This window comes from Schistosoma mansoni, assembly GCF_000237925.1.
Source record: "Schistosoma mansoni, WGS project CABG00000000 data, supercontig 0470, strain Puerto Rico, whole genome shotgun sequence".
NCBI classification, from domain to species: Eukaryota; Metazoa; Platyhelminthes; class Trematoda; order Strigeidida; family Schistosomatidae; genus Schistosoma; species Schistosoma mansoni.
Window position 1 is genome coordinate 5660 of NW_017386297.1, and position 12976 is coordinate 18635.

Below are 12976 nucleotides of genomic sequence, written 5' to 3' on the forward strand. Positions count from 1 at the left end.
TGGAAACGTAAACCGGTTCATCAATGATCCAAATGTGAAATGCTCGTCTCAAGAATAGAAGGTCTTGGATCCGACCGTCGATGAACTCGTGGATGTCTACTGTTGGAGAGCTGCATACTATGACAAAACTGCTGTCCAGTGCTTCCTGGTTCTCATTAGTTTTCTTACAAGGTTTTTTTGTCATCACGATATAATTCTTGCGGTTGCTTAACTCCTTTTATATTTGATCCTATACTTTTTTCTTGTTAGCTCACTTATATCTGTCTTTCTATCTATCTTTTAACACCCTTCTCACTTTTTTTTCTGAACTCATTTGGTTTGTTAACACTTTCAGATACTACAGAATAATTATTTTAAGAGAGGAATCACAAATCCACTGGCTGTCACTCTAATAAATTTCTCATCATGTAGGTCAGCTTAAGTTATCTTCAAACTGTCCATCTCAACTTCAATTTTTGAAGTGTACTGAACAACTTAGCAACTTAATTACAAATTGTCTATTTAATAATAGCACTGATTGCTTTCGATTAGATTTACTGGATCCTTTAATTAGCTTGCTGAATCTGCTTTCTTCTTTTCAGAATCTCTTATGTTCACCTTTAGACAAAAAACGTTTCACGATTCATCGAATGAAAATGATTATTAGGTATTTCAAGTGGATTTTAAGTTCAGAAAATGACATATCATAGGTGTACAATTCAAAAGGAAGTGGATGACTAGGAAAATGACATATCATAGGTGTACAATTCAAAAGGAAGTGGATGACTAGAATTTTATGAAAAACTGACCTAATTATTTTTCTGCATTCATAACATGTTTACAATTAGTTTGTTCATATTTAGAATCTCTTATGTTCACCTTTAGACAAAAAACGTTTTAATATTCATTGAATGAAAAAGATTATTAGTTATTTAAAGTGGATTTATGTTCATAAAATGACATATCATAGGTGTACATTTCAAAAGGATGTGGATCACTAGAATTTTATTAATAACTGACTTATTTCATTTTCTGCAAACATAACATGTTTACAATTAGTTTGTTCATAGTTGAAAGCAATTCAAAAGGAAGTGGATGACTAGAATTTTATGAAAAACTGACCTAATTATTTTTCTGCATTCATAACATGTTTACAATTAGTTTGTTCATAGTTGAAAGCGTGAGTCAATTGAAGCTAGACCACCATGGAAAACCTCAAAGCACTTGACGGCCGTTTCGTTCTATTGTGGAACTCCTCAGCAGTGCGCATTCACGACCTCGCCTCGCAAGATTCAAAACCAGGACCTTCCAGCCCAGGTTTTCCTTGATTGTCTACCTTCAATTGACTAACGCTTTCAACTATGAAAATACTTAATCTCCACAAAACCCCTTCTGATAATAATTAGTTTGCTGTTACTCTCTGTATAGGTGTCCTGTTCATCCCGTTACATAATCTGACCAGTATCAGTTTTTGTGTCATTTATAAGATGTTTATTGATTGTCAAATGATTTGACTGGAAATTTTTTTATAAATTTACAAATTTTAAATATCAACATTCTGAGTTTTCCTCAATTTCTATTTTCATCTTATAGATACAACAAGAACAGTTGCAGAAAATAGTACACTTAGTACCATCAAGGCTTCATTCACAACAAGTACATCTTCAATGGAGCTTAATACATCCACAACCATATCAGTATTAACGACTATAGTATCCACTGATAAATTAACTGAAAGAACACCTACATTCTCGAGTCAATCAACACAATCTATCACTGATTTAATTACAACAGCTTCGACTTTGACTACCACTGAAACAACAACCACTACAACAATCTATGTTGGTAGAGGTAAATTCTTATTTAATTTTATTCATAAAATGTCCTTTATATGTTAGTAGTAGTACAGTGATTGTGATATGACAGGTTAGAATTTGGTCTCACAATTAAGAATTAATTTTAAGGTAGAGTGAGAGAACTATAAAATCAATATTGTCATTTCATTCAATTGTGTGAGGGCTATGATACTGCCCGGGTGCCCAAACCAAAGCAGATGGTTTTCTTAGAGGTCCACACCCGGAGCCTTCAACCTAAAGGTCTGATCTACAAGGCAGTGGAGCAACGTCAGGAGATGCAGTCCCATGTTAGCCGGTGACCAATGATTGGTTCGTACGCCATTTGTCCCTTCACGATCCTGGAGCCCATATGCAACTTTTGTTTGGATTCAGGGTTTCCCAACTCATCTAGGTAGACCCTACATATTCACCAATCCGGTTCAAGTGCCAGAAATTCGCTTTTTGTTCTCTCAATTCCATGAACAACAACCCCGCCACGAGAAAGCAATGAGTAGAATTTCCCTTGAAATGGCTGTATACACGTGTCCATGTGAGAGCATTTGGAGAGAGAGAGAGAGAGAGAAGACTCTCCCTGCCCTCGGCCATATCAGGGCATTTGAGAACATGTTATTTTACAATAAAAATTTTGTCTTCTGATTAGTTGCCTTGCTTCGCACGATTTAGCCGCCAGCGTCAATAATTCGTTTTGGAAGACAGATGTCACCGAGCCACTTTGTATCATCAAATGGCCTTGACCATCTATTGATCAGCATTCTTTCCTTTTTATTGTAACTCTCGAAAGTCAGTTTGACAATCATATGTCATACTCCACAAGAGGTTGATCTCAGTTTGATCCACGATACGGTTTGTGTAAATTCTTTTCTCTAAAGCTCCATAATTTTGTAAGATTGATTCTTCGTAAGGCTAGTGACAAACTTCTGGTCACCAAAATGATTAACTGTTTCGAAATGTGTTTCAGTGTATTGGAATGAAATGGTAGATGTTACTTTCCTTTAAATGGGTGTGCCTATTCTGTAAAAAGATTGTTAGAAATGATAAGTTGACTTGTAGTTTAATTTGATCTGTTGGGATCTCTGATGATCATCAGACTGAGCAAGCTAGTTTTAGAACAGATCATGTATACATTCATCATACATTCACACTCCACCATACCTATTGCAGATTAACAATCATTATGTTTCTTGGTATGTGAATCACAAAATATAATCTCCATTTATGATAAAATATTTACTTTCTCGAGCAATACTTGATGAAAATGCATCTTAACCCCATAAGGTGACACGTCTGAAATTAGGCTGCATTCGTCACAGCGTTACCTCATTTGGGATACCATTAGTTCCCAAAAGACACTGGATAACTGCTTCATTCCAGTATTAAACTATTGAGTATTTGGAACTCTACCGTTTACCGTAGGTTCAGTGGCTTTAATGATCAAGTGTTCTCACTGTAGTGAACAAGAACACGAGTAGGGACAATCGAATGTACTTGAATACAAAATTACAGAATATGTCACTAAAATCTGACAATCATACAGTAAATAATCAATTTGCAAAATGTCAACCAATTGTATCAATCTTGACTTTTCCTTCTGCAAATGTTAGTCCATCGTCTCTGATTTCATTGTTCATACATTTTCATACCAATTGAGTTCCGTTCCCGTCTTTTCCTTATCGATCTACTGAAATACATTCTTTGCCTGACCATCGTTATATATTACTTACATACATAAATAACCCACACTACATCACGAAGTTCCGTGATTCAATCTCTAGTTCGCTAGTGAGTGCGTACTACCGAGTAGTCCGATAAAAGCAAGAAAGTGCTGCTTAGTCCTTCCTGGTTTACAACGGTATCTTGAATGAAGTCAATTTATGAAGAGCGCTGTCTAAGAATTATGTTAATCTCTAAAACAATTCCCTCAAATAAACACAAGAAATTACTTAATCTTTCTTTTTTTTCAATAACGTTTTGTTTTAAATGCTTAGTATCTACAACATTTCAAGTCAAAGCAATTATATACGCTTTCAGTACTGGCAAGTATGTTACGTGGTCAAATGATTATGCTGATAAAACATCGAGTGCTTATAAAACCCTATCTACAAACTACTGTTCCTTGGTATGTGTCATCTTTTCACTTGAAATCTATCATTTCAGAAAGCGAATATTGTGTATAGTTTTTTTACAAATTACAACCATAATTGTGTCCATAATATACGAAATGCAAGACTCATGAATACATCATCTCACACACGTATCGAAACAGAAGTTTAAGAGGTGTTAGGTAGTTAGAGGTAGTCAACAAGACGCACTGCTAGTTCTTACTCAACACTTGGACATACTTATAACCTTGTGAAAAATGATCTTTCCCTTTGGATTTGAATTTTTATCATCTAGTATAACAGCCAGAAATGATATGTATACCTCCAAAATAACGTCTCCAACATTTATACTGGGTGACATCAGCTTCAATCCTACTAGGAGAATTAGAAAGGCCCAAAACGGGTCTTCAGTTGTTATAACATTTTTTAATCCTCTCTTCAAACTAAATCATTAATGTTTAGATTTAAATTCTGAGATGTTTCGACAAAATTTGTCAAATCTACCATGCTCATTATATTTTACATGCTTACAAGTGTTGGATAACCAAAATATTTATAAATTCACTTAGTATTGTTTATTTTAATCTTCCCATTGATGTTTAGGACTGCAATTGGTGAGTGAATATCAACTCTGAGATGCAGGTACATCCAGCTGATGAGTAACAAATAGGATGAAACGTGTATCCTGGATTCCACTACCAGCCACTATCCATCTGTGCTTACAACGCTTGTGAATTTAGGCTATATCGAGGCAATACGCACAGTATGCACATACGTCAATAAGAGACTGACCAGTTGCAGTCCTAACACATCGATGGGAAGATTCAAGCAAACAATACTAAGTGAATTTAAACTTTAACCCATTGCATAAGCAAGTTGCTATCAGAACTCAGTAGCTAAGTGGATAACGCGACGGCATTTGAAGCGAAAGGAATTGAGTTCGAGTCCCAGAGTGAACATCAAATCTGAGATGCAGGTACATCCAGCTGACGAGTCCCAAATAGGACGAAACGCGCTCCAACCTGGATTCCACTGCTACCCATTATCCATCTTTGCTTACAAAATATTTATAGTTTTTTTTCCTAATGATTAGCAATTAAATGATATTTTATGTAAATTGAATTACATTCTACATTCTCTTCAATACTATTTAAGCTATTACAGAGTATACTAACAGAGAATACCCGAATAACTCAAGGTGCAACATGTACATTAAATAGATTCATTCGAACGACATTAAATTTACAATCTAAACGACAAATTCAAAATTCTAATAATAATACTACAACTGATGCTGTTCAAGGTGATGCACAAATTGAATTACAAACATTAGCTGGTTCACAATTGAATCAAGCACAATTTTCACAATTATTATTTAATGGTTATCAAAAGCTTAATTTATCAAGTGGAAATTATTTAAGTGGTATTGAATCAACACGTATGTAATATTGTTTGTTTAATTGTTTAAATTCTAACTTATATGTCAGTCAGTCACAACGTAGAACTTCGTACGTACGTACGTACGTATGTACATCAGTTCGAGTTGCCATAACATATTAGCACAGATATGCAGTTGTCGATTCAAATCCCATAGTGGTAGAAGTAGTAAGAGTATAAGCATTATGTGAAAGATTAGATGATTTGTCCCTTTATAAATAACCCATGGTGTTAATACTAGAACGAGAAGTTTATGAAGATTGTTGAATGTTATGGTTTTAATTATGTACCAACTTTAACCCGGTAACTGTTGAAAGTATATATATATATATATTCATCAGTTATGTCATCTTAGCATGTGACTACTCAGTAATAAACCTACTTATCAGAAGGTGGTTTTGTGGAGATTTTAGTAATTTTATATAGTTGATATGATTAGTCAATTGCAGGTAGACCACCATGGAAAACCTGGAAGGACTAGACGGCCGTCCGAAAAACTGAGAATTACTGCATTAGATAGATCAATAGAAGGATAAAGATTTTTAACAGTGGTCGAGGTTACACTAGTGATTAATTTTAGCTAAAGTGATCAGATAATAATATTATCCAATGGTAGACAATAATAAGTCGGTTCGTTTATCAATAACTATACGTTTGTGTCAAAATTTGATAGGTCCATTTTCTTCACAAAACAAAATTAACTTATCAAATAACAAACTCTAGGTCACTGAGCCGGCCAGTATCTAACGCTTTTAATGTCTAACTTCAACTAATCCATGAAATTGAGCGACACATCCACCATTGTCTTCAGTGAGCTACTATCTCACAACAGACCCGATTGAACTCCACTGGTCACTGCTTCTCACTAGAACTCCAGGAAATACCTTCTGAAGCAAGTCACTATGAGCCAGTCCGAATGAGAAGAAAAATTGTATTTCCGATGTTTTGTGACTTAATGTAGGCCACTCATGATCTCAACTATTAAAAATACTATAATATTCACAAAAGCTCCTTCTGATATTAATCAATATATGCTCACTAGTGACTGACTTCAAGAGGAATTTCCTGGAGTTCTAGTAAGAAGCAGTGATCACTGGAGTTCAACCGAGTCTGTTGTGAGATAGTGACTCACTGAAGATAATGACGGATGTGTTGCTGGATTTCATGGATTAGTTGGTGTTACACATTAACACCGTTAGATGCCGATCGGCTTAGTGGTGTAGGTGTTAAGTGTTCGCATGCGAGAGCGATATGTCCTGAGTTCGAATCTCGCGTGACGGGATCGTGGATGTTCACTGTTGAGGAGTTCCTCAACAGCACGAAACGGCCGTCCAGTCCCTCTAGGTTTTCCATGGTAGTCTAGCTTCAATTGACTCATGAACTAGTCAGTCCTGCTTGGTGGTAAGAGATTTTAGGATGTTCATGTCATCAAGCAACTTATGTGTCATCAATACCGTCCTGGTCAACATATTTATGTGGAGTCTGCTCTTTAAACCAATAGGCTTCCCTGTTTGAATCCTAAGGTTTTGTTATATTTCAAACTTTTGTGGTGTAAAATTTAAAACGTTTTGCTGCCATTTATTCAGTTGATGTATGATGATAATAAAACCGATCAAATGTAATTAATGTTGGCTAACCTGACCATCAAATATAAGTGAACTTCAATGTAAAAGGTTTAAGATGATTGTTGAACAACAACCAATGGAAACCGTGAACCTCAGTACGGTTTTTTGTCATAGTATGAGACTCCTCAGCAATACAAATATACGATCCATGGTGACCCTGCGGTGTAGTGAATTGACTGCACTTATAAATTGTATCTCAGCTCACTAGTTTGAAGACTAAGCACTTCCTACGATAGTCATCTGATAGTCCTGTGTTGGAACCTTCTTGAAGTCACAGATATCCACTTTTGATGAGTACAATGTTTTCGTACTTCATACATGTTCTTTCTAGACAGTTTCATTAAGACAAGATATTTGTCATAATTTCTAAAGAACTACTTGTACATCAAGACGATCAAGTTTGATAGCAATTGGTGATTCTGTGATAAGTAATATTACTGCAGGTTTTCAATAATTATATACAGTAAGTATTGATATTAATATATTATGAAACTCTCAAATTAGCTGATTAAGAACCCAGGTGATTCGAATCCACATCAACTGGTTCGTAGTCAGAATGATGACTAGTTGACTTTTCACGTCAAAGTAACTGAAAATTTTGACTCGATTGTCATGTAAGACTACCAAAATGTTATGAATTTAAAAAACAAAAACGGCCGTAAGCTAATTTGTTGTGGTCTTATGTCCGGCTTATTATCACGCGAATTATCCACCAATCGAAATACAACTTGTTTAATCTTAACACTGTCAAATCAATGACGTTCAAATTGTATGAGCAGTCTAGCGTCCTTTTTGGTCCCTTGTACGCCCAGCCCTTCCAACTGAGTCCAGAACACTTATTGCAGCTTCTGCTATGTGAATCATTTATTTCAAGCATACTCGGTTCATGTACCAGATAGACAGACCACACCGCACCATAAAATAGAAAATAATATTTGTACAAGATCAAGCCAAATGTGGCTGTGGACGTAGGAGACAGAAATCAATAAACTGAGTATAATTTAGGTACAGTATAATATCAATCCATAGGTCAAAATGAAGCTTATAATAAGATGAATATAGATATACACAATCTAGTTACTCCATAGTTATACAATAAGAATATACATAGAATAATCGTCCGTTAATAGGTCTTGAGAGTTACCTGTACTTACGTCTTCACTAGAATATAACAATCTTTACCTCTTAAGCTTATTTTTTTTTAAACGTTATGATGTTGTTGTTGTTGTCTTCTTTATTTTCATAGGAATTTCACCAACTATTACATGTTCACAAACTCGATCACTTTGTGGTGAACATGCATCATGTAGAAATACTGATAATGGTGTCACATGTACATGTGATCCAATGTGGAAAGATTTAAATCCAAGTGATCCAGGGAAAAATTGTACACGTACGTTTTAGAATTATTTTTTCATAATACAATAAAATTAGAAACTTTTTGTATAGAATACATATTTTGTTTTTAAAGCCATTAATTTCCTGTACTGTTGTATTGTATTTATAGCTTGGTATTTAGAAAACAAATATTCTGATTGTGATACTTTGCATTGTGTGAGCTATAAGTTACAATAGTTTCATAGTGGTTTGATGTCAGTCACTTTAACTGAAGAACATATGAAACTTAAAATAATTGTCGACCAACACCAAGATCAGAATTTTCAATACAAATGTCAAGATAGTTTTACTGTATGGGGGGGAAACCTGGAGAATTACGAAAGCTATTATCCAGAAGATACAGGTGTTCATTAACAGTTGTCTACACAAAATACTTCAGATCCGTTGACCAGACACTATCAGCAACAACCTACTGTGGGAAACTACAAACCAGATTCTAGTGGAGGAAGAAATCAAGAAGAAGCGCTGAAAGTGGATAGGATACACTGAGGAAATCACCCAATTGTGACACAAGACAAGCCCCCACATTGAATCCTGTAGGCCAAAGGAGGAGAGGAACACCAAAGAACACATTACGTCGAGAAATGAAGACAGACATGGGAAGAACGAACAGCGATTGCATCAATTTGAAATGGATGCTCAGGACAGAGTGGGTTGAGAAATGCTGTTCGGTGGCCTATACTCTATTGGGAGTAACAGGCGTAACTAAGTTAGTCTTTAACGATAAATCTTATGTAACTGGTAGATAGATACATCTTAACAAAAAAGTGACTTCATTTGTAAAAAAACGCAAAAGTACTGGAAGAATAGTAGCTCAAAGAGTATCATGCTAAAAAACATTTCTACAATAAAATACATTTCTGTTCTTGACATTACTTCTTCGTCTGCACGAATGGGATACTAATTTTCCTCTCACAGCCTATTATACAGGACTTCAATACAACTCAGATTAAGAACACATGACTAGCCTGACTGGAATATCAGTATATTTGCACATCAATAACCGATAACAATCACAATAATAATAAGGGTAAGAGAATATATAACTCATTTAGTACCCATCAGACTTTCTACAAGTCTGGCTAAGCAAACAACAAATCATTATTTTTTTCGCCCACATATCATTAAGGTTAAGGTTTTCGTCATGAGCTAACATCAACTATGGTGCAATGGTTTGTAACCTTTTTGTGTACAAATTCGGGAGACTTGGGATTGAAATTAAAAGTAAGAATTACAATGAAAGAAAACTATCTAACTTCATAAAGTACTCTCGATTTCTCATTCAAATATATCAAGTACTTTAAAATACATTTTGTCTTAGGATCAGGTATGTTTTATAGTTAAGCTTAGGAATCATCTTAAATTCACTTTTGAGTTGCATAATAGATATTTTCTTTAGTTTCAAGCATTTCAAGGACTAAATTGTACCAATATTTACTTCATTGATAATCATATACAAGTTATCTATTACTTTACCTCAAATTTTGAGCAAAACACACAATTCTGATTGATTAACTCAGAGCTGACAGTATATTCGACTTTAATCGCCTCTAATTTCAACTATGAAACATAATCAATATTACATACAAGTGGGAGAGAAAGAGAGAGAGCTTTCAGTTGATGAACTTGATTAGGCCATTTTATTCGTTATTTTCAATATTTATTGGGGGAAAACGAAACTGTAACATAAAACGTTATATGGAAACATACATCCAGAGAACATTTAATATTCACTATCATTAGACAAAAATAGATCAGTGTCATTTCAAAACTTTCGTGTAATTTGCGCACACCAAATTGATCTGTAACATTGATCAAGATCAATGTAAATGAAGAAGATATAAATGAGCGACTTATTTGTCAGTCAGTCAGTGATCTTGAGTGCTATTAAAGGTATAAGGCAAGTCATCACTTCCCGGTTGCCCACACTGTGGAAGGGTTCTTCTAGAGGTACCTGAAAAGAAAATTGGATTGGGAGTGATCCTAATGACCTGAGAGAGTGACCGCAGTGCTCAAGGGACAACTGCTTGAGGTCGGTCACACACGACCTTTTTGTGAGTAAAGTTCGTGTTAACTCCGTACTTGTTGGGACCTTACCTCCGGAGACGGATATCCGTGGGACAAGGTGAGGTGTGCATTTTTATAGTCCGCTTTTTATAACCCCACCGCTCCCTGTGGGAGTGCAGCATCGTTGTTATGCTGGTTGTCCGAAGGAAACACCTTATTCTCATCACATCTCTGTACAGTCAGCAGTACGACTTCGCCTTCAGACCTTGGGTTTGCTGCTTTTAGTCTTACCTCTCTTCAACCAACCTGTCTGACATGGTAGGACCTTGAGGAACGATTGTTCCAGCCAGTATAGTTCGATTGGTTCATCACGATAGACAAGCTAGACCACCGCGCCATGGTAGCAGCAACGGTCGGGGACTTATTTGTATCCCTTTAGTAATTCATTTACCGGCTACAAATTGGTTTACTTGATTTTATGTCACAAACTTAGTGTAAGAGTCAATGATACTGCTCAGTTTACTCAAATAAAATTAAATAGAATGAATTCGAACCTGAGATTTAGTAATTAAAAACTGAGCATCTTAATCTGTGATCTGCTAATCCATATGTACAGTGATTTATTGCAAAGTCAGCTATAGTGAACTATTAATTAACCTTAACCAAGTAATTTTAATATATTTAACAAGATTTATATTAAGTTTAGAATAATTATTGAATTATATGATCTTGCAACATTATTTACCGCTCAAAAAATATCTCGGGTGAGACTATAATTTATGGACGACCTTTGAATGACCTTATAGTGAATGTGAAACTCTTTACCTACCATCTATGACTAACCCCCCCCCTAAATGATGGTTATAAACCAATGTGAGGAATTAGAATTATCATTCACAGTTGATAGTTAAGGTTACATATTAGATTTAAGATTTTCATCACGCACTGACATCATCTAAACTGCTAAAACTCTATTTAACTCAATAGATAAATGAAATCCATGTCAAAATCTGAGACCTTGATCGATAGCATTCGATCAGCACTAAGAAGAACTTGACACGCATGACATTGATCACCACCCAGTGATCAATCGATTGTGATTATGTCTCAGTTCTACAGGAGGTTGGTCGCAGCCCGAATAGCTCAATGGTATCGAGTCTGACTGTGAAGCTGAGTGACACGGTCAGGGAGCATCAGTTCCCTCAAGATTATAGGTACACCTTGCTAACAAGTGCCAAGTAGCGCGAAACCCGGATCCAGGGTTTCCTGTTGACCACCTCCAACTACCACCTTATCTCAACATAGTGTACGCAGTGTCCAGCCACCTAGACTAGTGGCCACATTGCAACTTGATCGATAGCATTCGATCTTGACGCGCATAACATTGATCACCATCCAGTGATCAATCAATTGTGAAAATCTAAGACCTATTATCTTATAGGTTTACGATTACTTTATTTAATAAACTAATAAGTTTTTCTCTTTTTTCTTTTGTTTTTTTCTTCACCTTCATGAAGTACATCCTGGAACAATTGCATTAATTGTATTTGCTGCTATTCTATTAACTATTGCTATTATAGCATTAATCTATTTTATAATTCGAACTGAATCTATTAAACAATTACGATTAAAACAAATGACTTAATTGATATTAGATAATGTTTATATTTATTATAATACAGTTCATATTTATATATATTATATTATTATTATTAGCATTATTCAATATTATATTTTTGGTACAATATGGAATTCTCAGCACAAAGTACTTCAACAAGTTTCCGTTTCTTACTTCTTCGTCCTTCCTGACGATAAATATTGAGTGATCGCCGGTTAGAAGTTAGCAGCCCAGTCAATCGACATTTGGATAATGTACATTCTTCTCGCTGCATATTGCCAGCAACCACGATATCTCTAATTAGGCCTTCTATAACCTTTACAGCGAAAGATCTTATATATCACATAGTTCTGATAATCTTCGTCTTCTTATTACATTATCGAAAGGTCTTACACTTTTCAGAAACGCACCTGAATAGATTGTGCGATTAATAAGCATAATGATGTATTAAAACAAACGAAATTAGATAACTTGTTGAAATATCTAGATGACAGGAACAGGTAGCCCAGATGTTTAAACAGGCCGCCAATTCAGTCACACGCTCCTGTGTTTTCTGTATTTTTAAAACCAAATTCATTATATTTTATTTATATACTTCTTTTTCTTTTGTTAACATATTACAGATCAATTTTAATATCAGAAGGGGTTTGTTTGTGGAGATTTTAGTCAATTCAGTAGTTGAAGCTAGACCATCATCGAAAACCTCGAAGGATTGGACGGTAGTTTCGTCCTATTGAGGAAATCCTCACCAGTGCATATCCATGATCCCGCCACGCGAGATTCGAACTCAGGACATGTCGCTCTCGCAAGTGAACGATTAACGCTTACACCGCATCTTGCGGTTTTAATTTCTAACTACAACTAATCCTTGAAATTGAGCGACATATCCATCATTGTGTTTAGTGAGTTACTATCTCACAACAGACCTGGTTGAACTCCACTGGTTACTGCTTCTCA

At 35.4% G+C, this 12976-nt stretch overlaps 1 protein-coding gene across 1 annotated transcript; it reads left to right on the top strand.

Annotated features, from left to right (window-relative positions):
• Positions 1-3812: 3812 nt before the first annotated feature.
• On the top strand, positions 3813-12096 carry Smp_121070 (hypothetical protein; the record flags this gene model as incomplete). Its single annotated transcript, XM_018792237.1, has 4 exons — positions 3813-3872; positions 5090-5372; positions 8243-8389; positions 11919-12096. The coding sequence occupies 4 exons, from the start codon at positions 3813-3815 to the stop codon at positions 12044-12046; spliced, it is 618 nt and encodes a 205-aa protein (XP_018644112.1). The 3' UTR covers positions 12047-12096.
• Between the last annotated feature and the right edge of the window lie 880 nt (positions 12097-12976).